Source organism: Psittacula echo, assembly GCF_963264785.1.
Source record: "Psittacula echo genome assembly, chromosome: 4".
Taxonomy (NCBI): domain Eukaryota; kingdom Metazoa; phylum Chordata; class Aves; order Psittaciformes; family Psittacidae; genus Psittacula; species Psittacula echo.
In genome coordinates, this window is record NC_137738.1 from 109,355,619 (window position 1) to 109,379,534 (window position 23,916).

Genomic DNA, 23,916 nt, shown 5'->3' on the forward strand with positions numbered 1-23,916 from the left:
CCAGGGCGAGGCTCATCCCTTGCACTCCGGGTGTGCTGACCCCTGCGATTTCCCCAAATGCGGGAAACTCGACTGCATAATTTGTGGTAGTGGGGGACTGCGTTCGCGCTCTCCCCTGGTCGCTATGGTTAAAAAATAGTTTATCGTTTTAGTAAATGCTTCCCCCGCGCTGTTCAGCAGTTGCTGATCGCAAATTTTTTTGTTCCCTTCACTATTTTCTGTCAGGCAGCGCCGCTCGCTTTCTGTGCCCGCTGGGGTCGCGCTCGTGCCAGGCCGCTCTCTGGCTCCCTCGTGCCGCTGCCGGTCTCCAGCGTTGCTCCGCGATCGTGCCCTGACTCACTGCACGCGGAGCACCCGCTCCTCGCTGCCCCGCCGCGGGGCCCGTGAGCCAGGTGCTACAGCCGCTCTCTGCCTGCAGCCCCACCGCCGCCCCGCCCCGCTCCTCCGCGGGGACTGGTCCGACCCGGCCCCGCCCCGGATCCTCTCGCTGCCGCCGCGGAGCACGCGCTTCGCTCGATCGCCGCCGCGGAGTCGCTGGAGCGCACGTGAAGCTGCCATGGGATGCTTGGTTCTGCAGGACGGGACGGTGCTGCGCGGCCGCCCCTTCGGGGCTGTCGGGGCTACCGCCGATGGGGAAGTTGGTGAGTGCGGGCAGGGGCGGGGCCGGACCGGGATCAGGTCCGGGACGGCAGCGGATGTTGGGGGCGGCCCGAGCCCCGCGAGCGGCCGAGGGGGGGAAGGGATGAGAGGGAAGGTCCGGCCTGTACACGGTAACGCCCCTCAGCTCGGAGACCGCCGTGGGGCAGCAACGGGGCTGGCCCGGGGCGCTGGGGGATGGGGGCGGCTGTTCCCGGGGCTCGAGTGCCTCCACCGGTAGGACGCGAGACAGCCGCGATGCTCCGTCTCGTCTCTCTGCGCTCGCAGTGTTCCAGACCGGTATGGTGGGTTACCCCGAAGCCCTCACTGACCCCTCCTACAAGGCGCAGATCCTGGTGCTCACCTACCCGCTTGTCGGTAACTACGGGGTACCCGGGGACGAGACCGACCCCTTTGGCCTCAGCAGGGTGAGTGAGCACGGCCGAGGCAGCAGTCTCTGGAGCACCGCGTCCCTGCGGCAGGGCCCCTGTGGCACGTGGCACTGCCCAGTTTGCTGCTTGCAGGCGCTTGGGGCGCAGGGTGCCAGGGCGGGGCAGCACCAGCGCCCTGAGGCGGTGCATGACCGCAGGCGGTGGTTTGACCCTTGTGCTTGGACAGCACGGCCTTGGGGTGCTCCCCACTGCCATGCTCCCCAGGGGGACCAGAGCTGGGCAGGGGGAGAGCCCAGTGTGCTGGAGTTGGGGTGCCCTTGCAGCATGTGGGGAGCAGGGCTGTATGTCTGTCCTCAATGGGGCTCTGTTGCAGTATGGGGGCCCCAGGCTCCAAGGCAGGGTTGTGCAGTCCTTGATCCAGGCCCCAGCCCCTCAGCCCCTGTGCTGCCTGTCCCGGGGCAGAGTCCAGGCCCCACTGCAGCAGCGCTGACCCCAGGGGTCTCTCCTGCACAGCCCCGTCCCACGCTGGCAGATCAGGAGCCCTTGGTCCTGCTCTCTCTGAGCTGTGGCCGTGTGGGGCCCTGCAGGTGCTCATCCTGGAAACCAGAGCCCTAATTCTATGGGATAGTGGGATAGGACACACTGACATGTTTGGGGCTTTGTGGAGAGGCTGTGGCTGAAGGGAGCGGGGTTTTCCCATGTGCTGAGCCTGTGGTGCAGCACATGCTGGCCTCTGGGCAGGGGGCTGTGGTCCAGCAGCACTGGAGGCCTTGGCACCCCATCCTGGGGCTCAGCTGGATCAAGCCTCAACCTCACAGGCTTGTGTGTGGGGCAAAGTGGGGGTTGTCACAGCCCAGCATGCTGTGTAGGGTGACAGCAGGGGCTTGTCCTTGTCCCATGGGACTGCCCCAGGCTGTAGCTGTCCTGATGTGCCCCATGGGGACGTCCAGGTTGGGCACCCAAGGGGCACACAGGGCGGCTCTCGAGCTGGTGACCTATGCCCAACCATCCTCACCCTCCCACCACTGCCCCCAGTGGTTCGAGTCCAGCAAGATCCATGTGGCTGCGCTGGTGGTGGGTGAGTGCTCGGCGACCCCCAGCCACTGGAGTGCATCCCGCTCCCTGGACCAGTGGCTTAAGGAGCAGAACATCCCCGGGCTGGAAGGTGGGACTGGGGAGACTATGGGGTTGGTTGGGGGGTGGCTGTGGGTCAGTGAGTTCTGAGCCACACCTGTCTCTGTGTTGGGAAGCTGGTGAAGGGTCTGGAGCAGAAGTCTTAGGAGGAACAGCCAAAGGAGCTGGGGTTGTTTAGTCTGGAGAAGAGAAGGCTCAGGGAGGCCTCATGTCTCTCTACAGCTACCTGAAAGGACACTGTAGTGAGGTGGGGGTTGGTGTCTTCTAAATAACAAGATAGTACAAGAGGAAATGGCCTCAAGCTGCACTGGGGAGGTTTAGATTTCTTCAGAAAAAAGATTTCAGGCACTGGAACAGGCTGCCCAGGGCAGTGGTGGAATCACCATCCCTGGAAGTGTTCACAAACCATGTAGACGAGGCCCTTAATGACATAGTTTAGTGGTGGACTTGGCAGTCCTGTGGTAACTGTTGAACATAATGATCTTTAAGGTCTTTTCTAACTCAGCTGATTTTATGTTTTGCTCTGCTGGGGGTTGAGCCAGCCGGGGGTGACAGTGGTTGTGTAAGGGTGGGATGGGGCTGTGGGGCTCTATGTCTCACAGCCTATCCACAGGGGTGGATACTCGGGCCCTAACAAAGAAGATCCGTGAGAATGGGACTCTGCTGGGGAAGCTGTTGCCAGATGGGACCCCTGTGAAGAATCTCTCCTTTGAGGACCCGAACAAACGGCACCTGGTGCAGGAGGTGTCACTGAAGGTGGGACTGGGAGGGCTGGAGCTGGGCTGGGGCTGTGGGTGCAGATGGCTGTAGGGGAAGCCGGGGCTGTGGAGGGCAGGGCGATCCACAGTCCACCCTCCCGCAGGCCCCCTGTGTCTTCAACCCCAGCGGGTCACTGCGCATCACGGCAGTCGACTGCGGCCTCAAGTACAACCAAGTGCGGTGCCTGTGTGAGCGGGGGGCAGCCGTCACCGTGGTGCCCTGGGACCATCAGCTGGACACTGCAGGTGGGGTGGCAGCAGCTGAGGGTGTCCCAGGGGCCTGCCAAGGGCTGGGGGACTGAAGCAAGGGCCAGTAGTTCAATGCTGGGGGCAGCAGGGAGCCACATCCTGCTTCACGCTGTGGGGCAAGGGAGCTTTGATGCCATCCTTTCTGAGGACTTTGGGGCTTGGGGCCCTCGGTGTGACCATGCAGGGCTGGGGGGACCTGGGCTGGGTGCCTTGCTGTGGGATGGGGGACTCTTGACTGTAGTGCTAGGGTGGGCTAATGTGACCCTGTGGAGGGAGCTGTGGAGGGGCTGTGGGACTGGGGAGGCCCTTGCTGCCACCTGGATGGGTGTTGTGGGTTCAGGGGACTTTGGTGTGACCCTGCTGGGATGTCAGGGGCACTGTAGCTTTGGGGGCCTCGCTGTTGGTAGCCGTGGGGCCCTGCTGTGACCCTGCAGAGCTTTGGGGATGCTGGGGCCCTCTGTGACCTCAGGGATTCCACTCTGACCCTGCTGCTGTCTTGGCACAGATTTTGATGGACTGTTCATCAGTAATGGCCCCGGGGACCCGCAGCTCTGCCAGGAGACAGTGTCCAGCCTGCGGCAGGTGCTGGACGCACCTCAGCCCAAGCCTGTCTTTGGGATCTGCCTGGGGCACCAGCTGCTCTCCCTGGCCCTTGGTGCTCACACCTACAAGATGAAGTGAGTGGGGGCCCGGGATCATCACGGGGGCCTGGCTGCCCAGGGCTGCCTGACACCTGTCCTGCTGCCCAGGTATGGAAACCGTGGGCACAACCAGCCATGCCTGCATGAGGACACACAGCGCTGCTTCATCACGGCGCAGAACCATGGCTTTGCAGTGGAGGTGGGCAGCCTGCCGCCAGGCTGGGCCCCACTCTTCACCAACGCCAACGATGGCTCCAATGAGGGCCTTGTCCATGAGCACAAGCCCTTCTTCAGGTGGGTGCAGGACTGTGGCTGAGAGGTCTTGAGGGGGGCAAGTGGGGCCATGCCCTGCCTGACCCCCTCCACAGCGTCCAGTTTCACCCCGAGCACTGTGCTGGCCCCACGGACCTGGAGGGGCTCTTCGATGTCTTTGTGGAGACTGCACAGGACCTGCAGAGCGGAGATGGGAGCACCCGGACGGGTGGGTGTGAAGCAGGAAGGGGCGGCCGAGCCCTTGGCTCTGGGGCTGTGGGAGAGGGGACAGGCAATGAGGGGGCAACAGACTGGGTTGTGTGGCCGGGGCTGTGCGCAGGCTGTGTGTCACCGTGGCACTAGCCTTACATGTCCTTCCAGTGCGGGAGCGCTTGCGGGACTGGCTAACCTATGATAAGGCACTGACAAGGAGCCAAGATGGAGCCCGGCCCCGCAAGGTGCTGATCCTGGGCTCTGGCGGCCTCTCCATTGGGCAGGCAGGAGAGTTCGACTACTCGGGGTCACAGGTGAGCACCCACCCTGGCAGCACAGGGGCAGTGGGGGTGACCACAGGGGTAGGGCCACCAGCTGTGACCCCTCTGCTTCTCATAAGGCCATCAAAGCATTGAAGGAGGAAAACATCCAGACAGTGCTGATCAACCCAAACATTGCCACAGTGCAGACCTCCAAGGGGCTGGCAGACAAGGTCTACTTCCTCCCCATCACCCCTGAGTATGTCACCCAGGTGAGCACCCCAGAGCACTGGCTGGGAGAGGGGTGGTTTGGGAGTGCAGGGACAGCAGGCCTGGGGAGCAAGAGCGATGATGGAGGGTCTGATACACAGCGGGCTGGGTGGCATGCGGGGGAATCCCTGAGGGGCAGCACAGGCATGGTGGTAGCTGGAGGGCACAGGGTGCATTCTGTGGGTCCCTGCCCCACCACCCTGTCTTCCCCCAGGTGATCCGGAATGAGCGCCCTGATGGGGTGCTGCTGACCTTCGGGGGGCAGACAGCTCTCAACTGCGGTGTGGAGCTCACCAAGGCAGGCGTGCTGGAGCGGTACCATGTGCGAGTGCTGGGCACCCCTGTCACTTCCATCGAGATGACGGAGGATCGCAAGGTGTTCGTGGAGAAGATGGAGGAGATTGGGGAGCACGTGGCACCCAGCGAGGCTGCTGCCTCCCTGGAGCAGGTCCGAGAGTGGGATGAGGGGTGGTTGTGGGGCAGGGTTGGGATGCTGTCCTCCCCATTCCCATCATGACCCTGTTGCTCTCTGCAGGCACAGGCTGCGGCCGAGCGGTTGGGGTACCCAGTGCTGGTGCGCTCTGCCTATGCCCTCGGGGGCCTGGGCTCTGGCTTCGCCAACACTCGGGAGGAGCTCGTGGCACTGGTGAGCCAGGCCTTTACCCACACCTCCCAGGTCCTGGTGGACAAGTCCCTGAAGGGGTGGAAGGAGATCGAGTACGAGGTGGTGCGGGATGCCTATAACAACTGCGTCACGGTACGGGATGAGGGGAGACCTCTGGGCCTGCTGGGGGGGATTGATGAAGGAGCGGGTGCTGTAGGGTTGGGGGCTGGAGCCCATCCCTGGGGAGGGTTCCCCAGTGCCTTCCATGGTGCCAGCATGGCTGCTGTATGTTACCAGGAGCTGTGCCCTTGAGCCAGACCCCCACACTCTCCCATGCTCTGTGTGGGCTGCAATACACGCCGTGTCCTGAGGGCTCATGTTCAAGCCTTGGTTGTGCATGGGAGTCCCTGTTGGTCCAGTGGGAGCCAGAAGGGACCTGCCTGGAGCAGGAGCATGCCACAGGCAGCATGTGGAGCGGTTGGGACCCCCCAGCCCATAGTGTACCCCCACTGCCAGGTGTGCAACATGGAGAACCTGGACCCACTGGGGATCCACACAGGCGAGTCCATCGTCGTGGCACCCAGCCAGACCCTCAACAACACCGAGTACTTCATGCTGCGGCGCACGGCTGTGAAGGTGGTGCAGCACCTGGGCATTGTGGGCGAGTGCAACATCCAGTTTGCTCTAAACCCTGAGTCAGAGCAGGTGAGTGTGGCTCCCCAAGGGCAGTGGTCCCACCTCCTGAGCGCCCTGGCCAGCCTTGCCCTGTGGAGCCCAGGTCTGGATCCTGCCCAGTGCTGTCCCATAGTGCTGTGGCTCACCTGCCTCACCACGCTGCGAAGCCTGGGGGCCAGCGGATCTCACTGTGTCAGCTCAGCCAGCTCCCATGAGTGCAGCAGTGCTGGGTCTCACTCCCTCCCAGTGCTGTGCATGGTCTTTGGATGGTCTCTGCCGGGCTCCATCCTGATGTAGCCATCAGTGATGGCTGTCCTTCCACAGCCCACCTGTTCTCACATTTGGTCCCTGTCACTATTTGCATCCCTTATGCGCTAGTGACTGTTCAGTGCCAGGCAAACAGCCACAGTGCCAGGGGAGCTCTGCCACAGGGACCACATCCTGCACTGCCCCACTAACCCTGCCTGCTGCCTGCAGTACTACATCATCGAGGTGAACGCCCGGCTCTCCCGCAGCTCAGCCCTGGCCAGCAAGGCCACTGGCTATCCCCTGGCCTATGTGGCAGCCAAGCTGGCCCTGGGCATCCCGCTGCCCCTCCTCAGGTAATGGCACTGCTGCGGGTGGGATAGGGCACCCCCCTGGGGGGACAGTTGCAGCTGCTGACCCTTGTCCCTTCCCCAGGAACTCCGTCACCAACTCTACCACAGCCAACTTTGAGCCCAGCCTGGACTACTGTGTGGTGAAGATCCCACGCTGGGACCTCAGTAAATTCCTGCGAGTCAGCACCAAGATCGGCAGCTCCATGAAGAGCGTGGGTGAGCACAGGGCAGGCGGGCAGCAGGAGTGAGCAGCACAGTGGGCACAGGGTCCAGCTGCTCACAGCCTTGTCTGCAGGGGAGGTGATGGCCATCGGGAGGAACTTCGAGGAGGCTTTCCAGAAGGCCCTGAGGATGGTGGATGAGAACTGTGTGGGCTTTGACCACACTGTGAAGCCGGCCTCGGATGTGGTGAGTGCTGGGGCTCTAGGGTGTGGGTCCGTGCTGCCAGTGCAGTCCTGGGGAGAGGCAGCCATCTATCCCCTGCCTGGCCCTGCTCACCACTCCACCCTGGCCTCACAGGAGCTGGAGACACCAACAGACAAGCGGATCTTTGTGTTGGCGGCCGCCCTGAGGGCCGGCTACTCCATCGAGCGGCTCTATGAGCTCACCAAGATCGATCGTTGGTTCCTGCACAAGATGAAGAACATCACAGACCACACGGTGCTGCTGGAGTCGTACCGCGGGGAGCAGAGCACCATGCCACCAGCTGTGCTCAAGCGGGCCAAGCAGCTCGGCTTCTCCGACAAGCAGGTGGCCCTGGCCGTGCTCAGGTAATGTGGGGAGGGAGCAGTCCCACTCTGTGCCCCAACATAGGTCCTGGCACTCATCCTGCCCCTTGCAGCACTGAGCTGGCCGTGCGGAAGATGCGGCATGACCTGAAGATCCTGCCTGTGGTGAAGCAGATTGACACTGTGGCAGCAGAGTGGCCAGCCCAAACCAACTACCTGTACCTGACCTACAACGGCACCGAGCATGACCTGGTCTTCCATGAGCCCCACGTCATGGTCATCGGCTCTGGTGTCTACCGCATTGGCAGCAGCGTTGAGTTTGACTGGTGTGCTGTTGGCTGCATCCAGGAGCTCCGCAAGGTCAGCCTGGCCCCAACAGCCCACAAAGCCTCATGGGTGGGGTGTCCCTAGTCAGAGGATGAGGCCAGGGAGGAGCTGGGGAGTCCCTGGCCTCACCTTATCCTGCTCCCCTGGCAGATGGGCTTCAAGACAATCATGGTGAACTACAACCCCGAGACGGTGAGCACAGACTATGACATGTGCGACCGCCTCTACTTTGATGAGATCTCCTTCGAGGTGAGCAGGGCTGGGGCCCTGCCCGCTGGGGGAGGGTGAGGGCTGCCATGGCCCACTTTCCAGCCGTGACCTTGCCTTACGTGTTACCACAGGTGGTGATGGACATCTACGAGCTGGAGAACCCTGAGGGTGTGATCCTGTCCATGGGTGGGCAGCTGCCCAACAACATCGCCATGGCCCTGCACCGGCAGCAGTGCCGCATCCTGGGCACCTCTCCAGAGGCCATTGACTCGGCTGAGAACCGCTTCAAGTTCTCCCGTCTGCTCGACTCCATCGGCATCAGCCAGCCCCTCTGGAAGGAGCTCTCTGATATGGAGGTGGGGGGACAATGAGGGTGATGGGGCTACCCCAGTGGGGACCAGCCGTCTGCATGTCCCCTGAGGGTGTCATGTCTCCTGCAGTCAGCCAAGCACTTCTGCTGCAAGGTTGGGTACCCCTGTGTTGTGCGCCCCTCCTACGTGCTGAGCGGTGCTGCCATGAACGTGGCCTACTCAGACAGTGATCTGGAGAAGTTCCTGAGCAATGCTGTGGCAGTGTCCAAGGAGCAGCCCGTTGTCATCTCCAAGTTCATCCAGGAGGCCAAGGTCCATCCAGAAGGCTGCTCTTGCCCCAGGGCATCCCTGCTCCCCATGAGAAACCTATCTTCCTGCTTGAGCACCTGTGGCAGGCTGTGACTGTGTTCCTGCTTACAGGAGATAGATGTGGACGCAGTGGCCTGTGATGGCATGGTGGTGGCCATTGCCATCTCTGAGCATGTGGAGAATGCTGGGGTGCATTCAGGCGATGCTACACTGGTGACACCCCCCCAGGACATCACCCCCAAGACACTGGAGCGCATCAAGGCCATTGTCCATGCCATTGGTCAGGAGCTGCAGGTCACTGGGCCCTTTAACCTGCAGCTCATTGCCAAGGTATCCTAGCTTGGGGGCCTGTGCTGGACTGTCACATGCTGGCAGGGGGACACCCTGTGTCCCGAGACATGCTTCATGCTGTCCCCTCTCCCCCAGGATGATCAGCTGAAGGTGATCGAGTGCAACGTCCGTGTCTCCCGCTCCTTCCCCTTTGTCTCCAAGACCTTGGGTGTGGACCTGGTAGCTCTAGCCAGCCAAGTGATTATGGGCGAGGATGTGGAGCCCGTGGGGCTGATGACAGGCACAGGCATCGTTGGTGTCAAGGTGAGCAGGGGGCTGCGGGGTCCAGGCTGGAGCATGTGGCTGGGCAGCTCCTGAGCCTCTCCTGCCCCCAGGTGCCCCAGTTCTCCTTCTCACGCCTGGCGGGCGCTGATGTGGTGCTGGGTGTGGAGATGACCAGCACAGGTGAGGTGGCCTGCTTTGGGGAGAACCGCTGTGAGGCTTACCTGAAAGCCATGCTCAGCACTGGCTTCAAGATCCCCAAGAAGAACATCCTGCTGACAATCGGCAGCTACAAGGTGTGTGGGGCTGGGGCAGGGGCTGGTGCCTGTTTTTCCCCCCCTCCCTCCCTCTGACCAGCCATGGGGTTGTTGTAGAACAAGAGCGAGCTGCTGCCCACAGTGCGAACCTTGGAGAGCCTTGGCTACAAGCTCTACGCCAGCCTTGGCACTGCTGACTTCTACACTGAGCACGGCATCAAGGTTGGGGCTGAGGATCTGGTGGGGGCCATGGGTGCCCTTGGGGCAGGCTCAGGGCCCTGATGGAAGTCACTGCTGGCAGGTGATGGCTGTAGATTGGCACTTTGAGGAGACGGATGGCAGCGAGGCCGGCACCCGGGAGACCCAGCGCAGCATCCTGGACTACCTGGCCGAGAACCACTTTGAGATGGTCATCAACCTCTCAATGCGCAACTCGGGGGGCCGCCGGCTCTCCTCCTTTGTCACCAAGGGCTACCGCACACGGCGCCTGGCCGTTGACTACTCCGTGCCGCTCATCATCGACATCAAGTGCACTAAGCTCTTCGTGGAGGTGGGCTGGGGTGTGGGAGGGCCCAAGGGATGTGGGTGCAGGTGAAGGAAGAAGAGGAGAGGCTGGGATAGGAAAGTCCTGCTGTGGTACATGGGCATTGCTGGGGGGTTTGTTTTTGGGTGCAGCTTGGGCAGGCATCTTTGCCCTGGTCTCAAGTGTCCCTGAAAAATGGATCCTGCCTTATGGCTGTCATCTCCACAGGCACTTGGCCAGATTGGGGCAGCCCCCCCACTGAAGATGCATGTGGACTGCATGACATCCCAGAAACTCATCCGCCTGCCAGGTAGATGGGACCAGGGCCATGACGGGAGCCAGGGGCTCTGAGGGTGCAGCACCTGAAGGTGCTGCAGGGAAAGGAGATATTTCGCTGCTGCACTGCCAGGGTGTCCTGCATCTCCTGTGGCTGAGGGCTGCTTGTGCTGATGCTGCCCCACTCCCCAGGCCTGATTGATGTCCATGTACACCTGCGCGAGCCGGGCAGCACCCACAAGGAGGACTTTGCATCAGGCACAGCAGCTGCCCTGGCTGGAGGGGTCACCATGGTGTGTGCCATGCCCAACACTAGTCCTGCTATCACTGACGCCGCCTCCTTCACCCTGGTGCAGAAGGTGAGGGCTGCTACTGCTCAGCCCGATGCCTGTGTGCCCTGTCCAGGTGCTGCAGTGCCAAATGTGGTGTACTCACTCACTGCAGTGGGGCTGACCCTGGCTGGCACTCACCACCTCTCACCCCTGTAGCTGGCTGAGGCTGGGGCCCGCTGTGACTTTGCCCTCTTCCTGGGGGCTTCCTTGGACAACGCCAGCTTGCTGGAACCACTGGCCAGGGCAGCCGCCGGGCTCAAGATGTACCTGAACGACACCTTCTCCAACCTGCGGATGGATGACGTGTCACTGTGGATGGAGGTGAGCCATCGCAGGCGGGGGCTGCCATGGGGCTGGACGCAGTTCCTGGTGCTGGTGCTCACCAACTCTGTCCCTCCATAGCACTTTGAGCAGTGGCCACGGCACCTGCCAATCGTGGCACATGCAGAACGGCAGATGGTGGCCGCTGTCCTGATGGTGGCCCAGCTGTACCAGCGCCCTGTGCACATCTGCCATGTGGCCCGCAGGGAGGAGGTGAGCGGTGGGGTGCAGTGAGGGGATTGTGAGCCCCAGTGACAGGGTGCAGGGCTGTTCGGGCTCCCCCCTCACTGCTTCCTCCGCAGATCCTCCTCATCAAGGCAGCCAAGCAGAAGGGGATCCCGGTGACGTGTGAGGTGGCCCCACACCATCTCTTTCTGTGCCGGGATGACCTGGGGCGCCTCGGGGAGGGTCGAGCAGCTGTGCGGCCAGCGCTGGGCACCCGCCAGGACATGGAGGCGCTCTGGGAGAACATGGACACCATCGACTGCTTCGCAACAGACCACGGTGAGCCCTGGGGGGTGGCAGCCACGGCACAGGAGCATGGGATGAGAACAGCAGCAGGTCCTGCCATGACCAGCTGTGTCCCACAGCCCCCCACACGCTGGATGAGAAGCAGGGACACAAGCCACCCCCTGGCTTCCCTGGGCTGGAGACAATGCTGCCACTGCTGCTGACGGCCGTCTCTGAGGGGCGGCTCACCGTGGAGGACATCATCCAGCGCCTCTATGAGAACCCCCGCAAGATCTTCAGGCTGCCGGCACAGGAGGACACCTACGTGGAGGTGGGTCCCTGCATGCCCACCCCAGATCCAGCCCCAGCCCTGGCCCTGCTACTTCTGACCTGCTGTCATTTCAGGTGGACTTGGAGCACGAGTGGATCATCCCCAGCTGCATGGCCTTCTCCAAGGCCCGCTGGACACCCTTTGAGGGCATGAAGGTGAAGGGGACGGTGCGTAGGGTGGTCCTGCGTGGGGAGGTCGCCTACATTGATGGGCAGGTAAGACCCCACGTGCCCTTCTGCCTGTATCAACATGGTCCCCCAGCCCTGGGGTCCCTAAGTACTGACCCCATCACCCCCGTGGCTGCAGGTGCTAGTGCCCCCAGGCTATGGGCAGGATGTGAAGAAATGGCCCTCAGGAACTGTGCTGCCACCGCATGCAGCCCCCACCAAGGAGAGTGCAAAGGTACTGGGATGTGTGGGGCAGGTGAGGGGCTCCATGCCCTGCCCCAGCTCCAGCTCAGTCTCTTATTGCAGACCCCTGAGCGGCCCCGTCACATGGTGGCTGGTGAGATGTTGCGTGGCCGAGCCTCCAGCCCCCGCCGGGCTGGCCCCACAGGTGATGGACGCTTCCACCTCCCGCCCCGCATCCACCGGGCCTCTGACCCAGGGCTGCCAGGTAAGGAGGGGGATGTCACTGTCGGGGCACAGTGGAGCACAGTGGGTGGGCAGCGGGGCAGCAAGCGTGTGCCGCCCCAGGGCCAGGTCTGGGGCCGCAGTTGAACGGCCCCGCTGATGCAGCCCTTGTGTCCTGTTCAGTGTTCCGGAGGCTGGGAGCTGTGCACCGCCCGGGCGCCCGAGGCACCGGTAATATCGGAGGGGGGGACTCACTCTGACAATGAAACGTGGCTGTACTAATGGCACTAACCGCAGCTGATGAGTGCATCCCCTCCCCCAGGTGCCGTGTTGGCCCCGGGCTGCCTGCGCACACAGTGCCTACAGTGTAATGGGACAGTGCACTGAGGGGCAGGGCATGGCTGCGCCTGCCTGCTCCCCTCAGCCAGCCCGCACGGCACCTCGGGGACCCCTCGCCTGCCAGTGTGATTTGGGTTGCATCCAATCATGTTTTGCGGGGCTCACGGGGAGTGGGGCGCAGTGCCATGCTGGGTCTTGGCTTGCCCTGTCTCTGGGTGGCTGTGGCCCTGGCATCGAGCCCCATGGTGCTTTCATCTGGTGATGCCAAATGCCAGGAGGGCTGTGCTGTCCTGGCAGCACCATGGGAGAGCAGCAGCCAGGGTGCCGCAGCTGCCCGCACCTTCTAATGCCACTGCTCCCTCTCCCACTTAGCCGAGGACACCCGTGAGAAGGCTGGCAGGAAAGTGGCAGAGGCAGGTGAGTGCTCCATGGATCCACAGTGCCTGCGTGTGCTGGGGCTCTGTGTGACTACCCCCGTGGGCTGACCTGCTCCTCTTGGTGCTACAGATCTGGCTGTGATCCAGGACAGCTACTTCTACCCACCGGGCTCCATCCCACGCCAGGCATCCCCCCAGGGCATGCCCCACTTCCAGACATCCCCACTGCTGCACCCCCTTGTCGGGCAGCACGTCCTCTCCGTCCAGCAGTTCTCCAAGGAGCAGGTGCCTGGGCTTGGTAGCAGGAGCGGGGCCATGGGCACCCAGATGAGCATGGGTCAGGGGCACTGGTACTGCCCATGCCCTGGCTGAGCCTCCTCTCCCCGCAGATGTCGCATCTCTTCAATGTGGCGCACACCCTGCGCATGCTGGTGCAGAAGGAGCGGAGCCTGGACATCCTTAAGGTGAGCCAGGTGTGGGGAGGTTGCCCAGACCCCTGGGCACCCCAAGCAATGCTGTGAGAGCCCTGTGATGATGGTGTGGCCCCCACAGGGCAAGGTGATGGCATCCATGTTCTACGAGGCGAGCACAAGGACCAGCAGCTCCTTCGCAGCTGCCATGAGCCGCCTGGGTGGCTCTGTCCTGTCCTTCTCGGAGGCCACCTCCTCGGTGCAGAAGGGCGAGTCTCTGGCTGACTCCGTGCAGACCATGTGCTGCTACGCTGATGTGCTGGTGATGCGGCACCCCCAGCCAGGCGCTGTTGAGGTGAATGGGGTTGGTGGGGCTGTCTGGTGCCTGCAGTGGGGGCAGCCACATCCTACCCTAAAGGCACTTGGAGGACCTTCCCTGACGGTGGGGACCTGTGCTATGGGGCAGAGCTGTTTTCCTGGTGGGGCAGGCAGGACAGGTGTCAGGAACAAGTGCCAGATCCTGCCCTGTGTGTGGCTGGTGGGGACTGTGTTGTGCCTGTGCTCAGTGCTGCCTGTGCTCCCAGCTGGCCGCCAAGCACTGCCGCAAGCCTGTGATCAATGCCGGGGACGGGGTGGGGGAGCACCCCACACAGGCACTGCTGGACATCTTCACCATCCGCGAGGAGCTGGGCACTGTCAATGGCATGACGGTACGGTACTGGGAGCCATGGCCGCCCCCCAAAGTGCTGTGGGGCTAAAAGATTCTTTCCTGGGGCGGGGAGGGTGCTGGGGACCACAGGTCAGGCTGACCACTCTCCGCAGATCACGATGGTGGGCGACCTGAAGCATGGGCGCACGGTGCACTCCCTGGCCCGCCTGCTCACCCAGTACCGTGTCAACCTGCGCTACGTGACCCCCCCTGGCCTCCGCATGCCCGCCAACATCACCAGCTTTGTTGCCTCCAAGGGCATCAAACAGGTAAGCAAGTGGGGTGGGGGGGTTTGGGCCACACACTCCCTGTGGACCTGCTGACAGTGTGTCTCCAGGAGGAGTTTGGGAGCATCGAGGAGGCACTGCCGGACACAGATGTGCTCTACATGACCCGCATCCAGAAGGAGCGCTTCCGTGTGGCTGAGGAGTATGAAGCTGTGAGTGAGAGGGAGGGAGGGGGGGACTCTGGTGGGAGGTGGCAGCCCATGGGGTGGCAGTTCTGTGGCCTAGGCTCAGAGCTGCCCCCATGACCTCCCCACACAGTGTTTTGGGCAGTTCATCCTCACACCCCACATCATGACCCGGGCCAAAGAGAAGATGGTGGTGATGCACCCTCTGCCCCGTGTCAATGAGATCAGGTACGAACAGGGCAGGAGGGGCACAGGGATGGGGTATTCTGGGCAGTGGTGGGGGGTCCTGCAGCAATGCGGGCTGCAGTGTGGGAGTTGGGGGAGTTAGGGCTGGGGTTTGCTGGGTTGTGGGTCTCAGGGTGATGGGAAATGGGGTGTGCTGGGTAGGAGGAGGGGGGTCCTGGGATGATGGGTGCTGTGATGGTGGGGTTGGGAGGCAGGGTTGGGAGTCTGGGGGAGCTGGGGCTGCAGTGTTCGGCAGTGGTTGGGAGGTCGTGGGATGATTGGGAATGGGGTGTGCTGCAGGCAGCGTGTCTGGGGGTCTGTGGGGTTTCAGGGTGCTGGGGTGTGTGCTCTGTGTCTGTGCTGTGTCCGTGCTGACGCCGGTCTCGCAGCGTGGAGGTAGACTCGGACCCGCGCGCCGCGTACTTCCGGCAGGCGGAGAACGGGATGTACATGCGGATGGCGCTGCTGGCCACGGTGCTGGGCCGGTACTGACACAATAAACGCGTCACCCGACCGCGACTTCTCGTCATTTCGCCGCGCCGCGGGCCATGGCGGCGCTGTGGAGGGGCTGCGGGCGGCTGCTGGCTCGGCGGCCGGGGGCAGCGCAGGCGCTCACCGCCGGTAAGGGCCGGCCCTGCGAGCCGGAGCCCCTCCGCACCCTCTGCGACACTGTCGCCCAGGGCCCCCTTGCCCTGCTGTTATGGGCATTGCACCCTCGGTGGGAGGAACACCACGGGAGCGGGGGTGATCCCAGTACCTTAGGGGTCCGTGTTCGGGGGAAGGAGATGCTGCCGTTCCCCCAGGCTCAGCGGGGAGCAGGGGCCCGCCATATGTCTTACTGTGCGAAGAGCTCTGGTCTACTTCAGGCTCAGGAGATAGGCGGCAGGGGGCTCTGCACTGGAGCCAGGAGGGCTGGTGCGGGGCTGTGAGGAGGCACAGCCCTAGAGCAGTGTCCCACAGCTCGAGAACTTGCCCCAGAACCGAGGGTAGAGGTTGTATTGGCTGCCCTGTTGCCCCCTGAGTGGGAATGGAAGCTGGGACGTTGCTTTTGGGGGGATTCAGTGGGCTGCAGCCTCTGTCTAAGGGCTCAGCCAGCACAGCATGTGGCCAAGCCTCCCCCAGGTAGGCTGGTGAAGGTGAAGGCTCTGGCTGGCTTGAGTCAGATACAGAGCTGCTCCCTGGAGAGAGCCAAGCCCCTGACAGGTTCCTGGGGCTCTACATGGGTGATTTAATCTCCCTAATGGTGTTGCTGTTTGCAGGGCTGGGAGGTGCCATAAATCTGCCCCAGCACTGTCGTGCTGTTCCATGAGCCCTAGGGACACTCTCCAGTGCAGGCAGCTGCTGCAGGCAGGGGTGGTCCTGCCCACAGTGTCCCAGGGCTCTCATTCCTGAGCAACAGCCACCTCAGCTTCCCCACTGCACACCCCAGCCATGCAGGGGGTTGCAGCGTGGGGTGACGAGGAGTAGGGTCCCTGTGTGCTCCCCTCTGCACCCTCTGCTTGCAGTTTTCCCTGCTGACACTGCTCCCCCACCAGCCTAGGACATGGGGGAAGCACAGACCATGGGGTCTGGCGGTGCCCTGCTGTACCGGGATGGGGGTGCTGGGGTGCTCCTCTCACCATGCAGCCACTGTCTCTCCTCCCGGCTGCCCATGGAGGTGGTAGCACATTGCTCTGCCTGCCAGGCTGCCTGGGGTCCTGCCAGGCCACCTCACTGTTCTGCGGTTATTTTTATCTGATTTGATGGCGTCTGTGGCCTGGCACCCCCTGCACTATGCGTGGCCAGGCTGCGCATCCCTCTCAATTCCTGGTGGGAGGCCAAGATGGAGGTGGAAGCCTCGCCGGAAGTCCCTGCCTGCTGCTGCAGGAGGCTTAGTGCAGCCCCAGCCTGGCTTGAGGCTCCAGCTCTGCCTGTTGATGTTTCAGGTTGGAGCAGCCTTGCTGAGGTGCAGACCTCCAATTCCTTGGGCCCCTGGCAGCCCTCAGGAGCATGGGGCTGTGCCAAGCACTGGATTTAGCTCCTGTAACTGAACAGCAGCTCTGCCTTTGGGCCTGCATGTCTCCATACCTGCAGTGGGTATCCAGGCCCAGCCCCAATGCAAGGCTGTGATGGTGTTCCTCTGGGGTCGGGGCAGCCCTGCCGCTGGCTGAGCTTTACTGCTCTCCTTGTAATTCCAGCAAGTAATTACCTCATTCGAGGCCAGACTCAGCTCACTGTTGGCTGTGCCCTGCTCCATGTAGCAGAGACAGGTTACCCTGGCCCCCATGCTGGGCAGATCCAAGCCTCCTCCAGTCCTGTCCTCGTTCACTGTTCATGGAGCCCCTAGTGCTGCTGTTCTGCCAGCTGGGGCCAGGCCAAGGAGGTTTTCTGGCCATTGAATGTGCCTGGTGTGTCCGGGCGTGCTCGCCTGCTGAATTGCTGTCCTACCTGCTGGTGAGAGTTGCTGGGTCAAGCAGGGTTTTGCCTTCTGCATCCCAGGCCCCAGGCCAGGAGGCCAGCAGGGCCTGGGCACAGCAGGCAGCAGCACGTGCCCACAGCAGTGACCTTGCTGTCCCTGCCTGCCGCAAGCAGCCCTGTGCTCCTGTGGTGTGGCAGTGCAGCCTCCAGCAACCAGCCAGCGAGGCCTGCAGGGAACACAGACAGTGTGGCCTACTTAGGTTTGGGCCCATTTCAATGTCCCCTGCCTGTGGGAACAGCAACCTGTGTGATCAGCCTGGCAGGGGCTGTTTGTTGCCTCCTGCCTGCCCCTGGCACTGCTGTGTGCTGGGCAGGCGAGGAATTGCCTCCTTGCAGCTTGGGCAGCACAAGCCAGGGAGCCCTTGCCCTTCCCACCAGCTGCGTCCCCGCTGCTGTGCATGTTGGTTCTTTCCAGCCTGGGGTGGGACACAGCGGTGGCAGCAGGGTCAGCAGGGGCTGGGTTCTGATGGTCATGGTGTGGGGTGCAGTGGGGGCTTCAGTCCCACACCAGAGCTGCAGCAGGTGCGAGTGGCACTGTGAGTGCTATCCTGGGTGAGCAGTGTCGTTGCGAGGGCCTTGCTCTGGCTGCACTCGCAGGCCCAGGCAGGGATGCAGACAGGCTTGTCACTGTCCCCCCACCCCCAGCATCCCTGGTGCTGCTTCGTCACTACCAGGCACTGCGCCCATAGCCTTCGGTACTGAATGAGTAACACTGGTGCTGCCGCTGCGCTTTCTCAATGAGTGCTGAGCAGAGGGAGCCTGACTGTGGGAAGGCTGCCCACAGAAAGCAGCCAGCAGGCAGCCACAGACCTTGTCATGCTGGCTGGGGGTCCCTCGCATGCTGTCCCCCTGCCCCTGCACTGCCAAGGCCCATGGTCTGGCAGGGGCTGCTCTGCCATCACAGAGCAGTGCGGCAGCTCTTGGGGTCCAGCAGCAGAGCTGGAGCCCCTGGGGACTGCATTGGTCCAGGGTGGGAGATGGAGCTGGTGATGCAATGGCAGGAGATGCTGCCAGGAGCGCAGCAGCTCCATGGGGCTGCAGAGACTGGGCCAGCCCTGCTGGGGCATGGCCAGCCTGGATGGTCTTGGCCGAGATCTCTGTTCCCGCTCAGCCTCCTGAGCTGCCTCCAGACTCTACCGGCCGTTGCAGCCATGCTGGGCCAGGTCTAGCTGCTGTCTGCCAGCTCCCAGGAGGCATGCTGCGTCCCTGGTCCACGTGGCTGGGGCAAGAGGCCTGAACCTATCACCTCCTGCATGCTGGCTTTGGATGTTGCCCGCAGGAAGTTCAGAGTCTGTCCCCTTTGGCTGGGACCTGCTCCCCACGGCACTGCTGGGGACTGTCACAGAGAGACCAGTGGCTCTGGGAGGGAGGGCTGGGTGTTTACTGGTGATGCACCTGGGGCCCTGCCACCCCTTGCCCATGAGGATTCGCCCATGGAGACCCTCTGGGCAGGGCTGGCTTTAGGCAGGCAGCACAGCTGGGGCTGGCAGGAAGAGGGGGGGGTGCTGGGACTGCCGCTACCCAAGATGAAGTCTTGCTAGATTCAGGGTTTCCAAGAATGAAGCAAAATCACAGCAGGGCTGGAGGTATGCCTGGGAGCCATCCTGGGAGAGCAGGGGAATAAGCAGGGAGCCCACAAAGGCCAGGGGAAGGAGTACAGGGCCAGCTGAGTTGCGTCGAAGAGGTCAAGAGTGTAGGATGGAGCAGGAGCTGCCAAAGGACCAGCTGAGCAGCAGCCCGCAGGAGACGCGCACAGCAGAAGGTCCCTCACACTGATATGGAAACAAGGCAAGGAGCTGTGCCAGCAGCACCGGCAGCAGCCTGGTGGGCTCTGCCCCAAAAGCCACAGGCACAGCTGGCCCTGGGTCATGGGGTGATGGATCAGCCCCATGTCAGGGCCATGGGGAGGTGGCACAGCCCCACAGTTTCGGCCAGAGACACTGTGAGAGCAGCACGAGGCACTTGGCTGCTGCAGGAGGGCCTGTGCCGCAGGGCAGGCACGGCAGTGGTGCTGCAGGCAGGCAGAGGCAGGGGCAGGAGGACCCGCTGTCAGCAGGGTGCTGCGGGGTCTTGCTGCTGAGTGGGCTGTGCTGGTTGCAGGGGCCCTCATGGGAGCTGGCGATGTGATCGCGCAGCAGTTGGTGGAGCAGAGAGGGCTGCAGAGGCATCATGGCCCCCGGACCCTGAAGATGATGATGATCGGCTTCTGCTTTGTGGTGAGTGCCAGCACATGGTGAGCACCTGGGTTCAGTAACGCATGCATGGTGGAGTGGGATGGTGGGCTGTTCTGGTAGATTAGACAACAGTGCTTTGGTGTGAATTGAGCCTCCAGCAGCCATGGGCAGAGCTGAGTCCCCTTGAGGAGGAGCACCCCATCCGTGTACCCTGCTGCAGGATGGGGTCAGCAGCCTCTGTCCGTGCAGCCTGCACACCCGTTTCCATTCCCGCTGCTGGTGCCAGCCCCTCAGAGGTTTCACTGGGCAGGAAGGTGACATCAGAGCCAGGGGCACAACATGCTTTGCTCTGCTGTGTATGATGAGGCTGGATCCTGAGCCATCAGCTTGTGTGCTCAGGGGGCAGATCTGTACCCTGTGCCCTGAGCTGATGGCTTGGGCAGGGAGGTCCGTGGGCAGCACTGGCACAGCCAGGTCCCCATCATGGAGCTGTGCCTGGTGTCCCAGGCATGAAGCCCTGCAGCTGCCCTGCTGGAGCGGGCCCTGGTGCTGGTGCTGCCTGGCAGAGTGCTTTAGGAGAGGAGGGAGGCTGTGGGCGTCGCTGCATCTATGCAATGCAGGGGGGCTACCACATGGCAGTGTGGAGCAGGACAGGGCCTGTCCCTGTGTTCCAGGCCCGGGGCAGGGCTGTGTAACCAGCTCTGGAGACCCTCCAGCCCCGATGCCCTGTGGCCTGGCAGAGCAGGACACTGCCCCTCACACCTGGCTGCTGCAGGGTCCTGTTGTGGGTGGCTGGTACAAGATCCTGGATCAGCTCATCCCAGGGACAACAAAAGTCGTGGCTGTGAAGAAGATGGTCCTGGACCAGGTAAGTGCCCATATGGGTTAGTATGCCTGTGTGCGGCTGGTGCAGCAGGACGGGGCGGTAGGTGCAGCCACATATTGCTGACAGCCATGTATTATGTCCTGCTCGCTGAGCCCCAGTTTCTGAGGCCAGGACTATCCCCAAGGCAGTGGCAGGCTGGGGTGGAAAGGGTTGCAGAGCAGATGCTCTTCTCCTGGTCTTGGACCCTTCCAGAAGCCCCGTGGTGGTTCCCGTACCTCTGTATAGCTCTGTGCTGGGTTGCAGCAGGCCAAGTAGCCCCAGGGCATGAAGCAAGCTGAGTCTGTGCCTCCCACCCCTGCTGCAGACCCAGCTCCAAGCACCACAGGCACCTCAGCATCATGCCCCGACTCTTCTTTTGCAGGGGGGCTTTGCACCATGTTTCCTTGGCTGCTTCCTTGCCATCACAGGAGCAATGAATGGTCTATCAGTGAAGGAGAACTGGTCCAAGATCCAGCAGGTATGTGCTGCTCCCCTGGGGTGGTGTGGGGCTATCAACAATAGGGGTGCCTTGGCAGTTCCTCCTGGTGCACTGGCACTGCCAGCTGCTCCCATCTGTGGTTGTGCCCATGCCCAGCCATGCTCAGCACTGACTGTGTGTCCCCACCTCTGCTATCACACTCCTGTCCTTGTAGCCTGGTCTACATAGAATCATAGAATGGTTAGAGCTGGAAGGGACCTTAAATATTGTCTAGTTCCAACCAGCTATTGTGCCTTGGGACCTCAAACACAGAGCTCTTTGCACCAGACAGCCACCCCACTGCTGTGGGGCACAGAGCAGCTATCTGCCTGGCCAGGACCCGGTGGTGCACATGGCTGGTCCTGCCGGGCTCAGTGCTGGGTCCCAGAGCCCCACAGTGATGGGTGCCTTGTGCTGCTGGTCCTCTGGGTGCTGGTGTTAGGGCAGTTCCCTGTGGCGTGGCTTTTGGGTCCCACCTGGGCCAGGGTGGCTGGGTGCCTGGTGCCACCCAGCTCCCGGCTCACTGTGAGGCCCCTCTCCTGTCATCTCCAGAGCCATTATGGAGATGGCTCCCATTAGCAGTAATTGCTGGAAATCAGTGCAAAAGCTGAGTCAGCATGTCCAGAGCGTGAGTCACTGGGAAGCTGGTGACCACCAACCATGGGATGAGGCACCCAAAGTGTTCCCACCCACCCCAACTGCACCTCAGCCAAGTGGTGCCATGTATCGTGTCTTGGTCCCCCCTCAGGGAAGCACACTGGTGCCTGGGCATACTGATGTGTAATTCCCTGATCCATGCTTCCTGACCAGTCCCCTGCCCTGGGAAGGGGCTGGGCTGGGGCCGAACAGTGGTGGCTGGCAGCCACCTTCACCCCTGGCTTGAGGTACATGTCTTTCCCCACGCAGAGGAAGCGTCAGCAGAGCATCCATCACCCCTGCACCTTCTCTCCCCATCCTGGGCTGCTGGCCAGCGCCAGGAGGAGGCTGGGCTGCTGGCTGAGTCACAGCCAGTCTGGATGAGGGACTCATCCTGCTGCCGTGGGGTAGAGCTGCAGCACGAGGACAGGGCAGTGCCTCGGGCTCCCAGGGCATTGCCCCTGTTCCATCCCTGCCTCATAGTGCCTGGGAGGGGGATTGGGGGACACAGGGCTAGGGAGGGATCTGAGTCTGCTGCAGGTGCCCAGCTCGCCGCCTGCCCTCTCAGCACCTTACCCTGCCCCATGCCTGCCCCTGCTCTCCTCCCAGGCTTGCCCAGGCAGGGCAGCATGTGGAGGCCTGGCTGTGGCACTAAAGGCCATGTTGGCAGCAGGAAGAGACGGAGCAGCTGTGGCCACCCTCTCCCTGACACCCCACATGTGCAGGGGCTGCAGTGCCCTGTGCCCAGCTGGAGCCGGCATGGAGTTGGTGGAATGTGACAGGGGACATAGGCCATCCTGCACTGTTCTTGCCACTGCTGGGGCCTCCCTGGACCTGTGCCAATGGCCACTGCTGTTGGGGCTGTGGGCAGCTATGTAGCGGGGCTGTGCAGCAGCAGAGCTGTTCTGAGCACTCACACTCTCCCTTCTCTCCTAGGACTACACAGACGCCCTGCTGACCAACTACTGTGTAAGTGCTGTGCCCCCAGCTGGGCTCCTTCATGGTCCTGTCCTTGTCCCCTGCCTTGGACACTGCTGTGGGCTTGGTTGGACACCCCAAATGCCTGGGCAGAGTTGGTCACGGGGCAGGAGCACTGGCAGGGCCCCTTCACTGCTGTCTCCGTCTCTGCACAGATCTGGCCACCGGTACAAATCGCGAACTTCTACTTCGTGCCCCTGAAGCACAGGTAGTAACGCAGCCATGGCCCTGGTTCCTGGGCTCCCAGAGCCTGCGGCTGTGGACCCTGTCCACTCTGTCCCTAGGCTCGCCGTTGTCCAGTGTGTGGCTATCATCTGGAACTGCTACCTCTCCTGGAAAGCAAATCGGATGTGAGGTGGAAGCCATGTCCCCTCCCTGCCTGCATGCTGCCTGACCCTGCTGCACCCCCAGAGCCCATGGAACAGGCCCATATCTGGGGCTGGGATACACAGGATGCTGGCAGCAGCTGTCCAGCTCTCTCCTTGGAAACCTCGTCACTCGCAGCTACAGCCCTTGCTGCTCCAGGGACACCCCAAGATGGGTCAGTGCCTGATCTGGATCCAGCAGCTCTGCCCCTCAGCACGCTTCACCGCCTGTGATCACTCTTCTCCCCAGCCCCTTGCCCCACACGGGGGGTGATCCTGCCCTGGGCGTTGCTCTGTCCTTCCCCAGAGAAGAGGGAGCAGTGCTGGGTGGGTGCTGGTGCAGGTGCTGTGCTGTGCACTGCCCCGCTTGGAGCTGGGGAAGGTGTTGCCAAGGGGCTGCCCCATCCCAGGCTTCTTGCCCTGTGCCTGCAGCCCTGCAGCATGCTCTGCCACAGGCTGGGTGTACTCCTCCTGAGGGCAGGGTTTGCTGTGGCTCGGACAGTTGGAGCACCAAATAAACAGTAGTTTTCACTTGTGGTTCTTGTGACACTCAGCATGTGGCCCTCCTGTCTCACACTGGGGTCTGCACAGAAGCCATTTCAGGCTGATCATTCCAGTGCCTGGGGAGCTGCTGCAGCCATGCTGTCCCCTTGGTGGGGTGGGCAGCCAAGCAGAGTCTTGGGGCAGATGACTGACAACTCCATGCTCTGTCTCATCCCCAAGGAGCCAAGTGTGGGGCTCCACAAGTGTGGAGCAGGTTGATGAAGGGGGGCTACCCTGGCTGTCTCAGTGAGGGGAAGGGGGTCTACAGGGGGTGGATGGTGGCTTAGGGGGTCACCATGTCCTGCTGTGGCTGTTTCATGGGGTGTGATGATGCCTCCACTGCTGGGCAGTGGGACAGGGTGAGCTGCACCCAGCGGCACAGGTTCTGGGTGCAGAATCCTCCCAGAGCTCCTGGCATGCTCCATGCAAGGCTGTGGATAGTGGGGAGGATACAGGAAGGGTCTGGGCGAGGACTGGAGCTAGGGCTGTGACTGGGCCACATCTACCTATGCCTTGTCCAAAGACAGCCTACCTGTCCTGTCTGCAAGGAGTCCCATTCCACCACTGCCTGCCTGCATTGCTGCCTGTGGAGATGTGCATCTAGATTCATCCCACATATGCAGTGAGCAGACATGACCCGGCTCACGCAGTGCCCTGCCTCGCACATCCTGACCAGGGTCTCCAGAGCAGAGCTGGTGGAACCACAGTGGTTAAACCTCACTTGGGGGCCTGACCCCTGACCTCCTTGGCTGCCTTGCCACAACCC

The 23,916-nt window shown here is 62.4% G+C and overlaps 2 protein-coding genes across 2 annotated transcripts; both read left to right on the forward strand.

Moving 5' to 3' along the window:
* Window positions 1–556: 556 nt before the first annotated feature.
* Window positions 557–15,166, forward strand: CAD (carbamoyl-phosphate synthetase 2, aspartate transcarbamylase, and dihydroorotase; the record flags this gene model as incomplete). The annotated part of the gene is made up of 44 exons (XM_080615804.1): window positions 557–641; window positions 925–1,064; window positions 2,064–2,193; window positions 2,776–2,918; window positions 3,025–3,166; window positions 3,675–3,846; window positions 3,919–4,104; window positions 4,179–4,291; window positions 4,444–4,589; window positions 4,676–4,807; window positions 5,020–5,253; window positions 5,341–5,562; window positions 5,926–6,114; window positions 6,562–6,686; window positions 6,766–6,899; window positions 6,979–7,091; window positions 7,203–7,453; window positions 7,525–7,771; window positions 7,889–7,987; window positions 8,080–8,304; window positions 8,389–8,571; window positions 8,680–8,898; window positions 8,995–9,162; window positions 9,234–9,416; window positions 9,495–9,599; window positions 9,679–9,927; window positions 10,129–10,210; window positions 10,369–10,535; window positions 10,665–10,829; window positions 10,911–11,042; window positions 11,132–11,333; window positions 11,420–11,610; window positions 11,685–11,825; window positions 11,917–12,012; window positions 12,084–12,225; window positions 12,894–12,938; window positions 13,029–13,183; window positions 13,288–13,362; window positions 13,451–13,663; window positions 13,893–14,018; window positions 14,131–14,286; window positions 14,355–14,456; window positions 14,563–14,657; window positions 15,044–15,166. 44 exons carry the CDS (start codon window positions 557–559, stop codon window positions 15,144–15,146), a joined length of 6,723 nt encoding a protein of 2,240 aa, XP_080471930.1. The 3' UTR covers window positions 15,147–15,166.
* Window positions 15,167–15,202: 36 nt separating this feature from the next.
* Window positions 15,203–22,651, forward strand: MPV17 (mitochondrial inner membrane protein MPV17; the record flags this gene model as incomplete). Its single annotated transcript, XM_080616374.1, has 7 exons — window positions 15,203–15,275; window positions 19,212–19,327; window positions 20,061–20,153; window positions 20,533–20,628; window positions 22,201–22,233; window positions 22,398–22,450; window positions 22,527–22,651. 7 exons carry the CDS (start codon window positions 15,203–15,205, stop codon window positions 22,594–22,596), a joined length of 534 nt encoding a protein of 177 aa, XP_080472500.1. The 3' UTR covers window positions 22,597–22,651.
* Window positions 22,652–23,916: the final 1,265 nt, after the last annotated feature.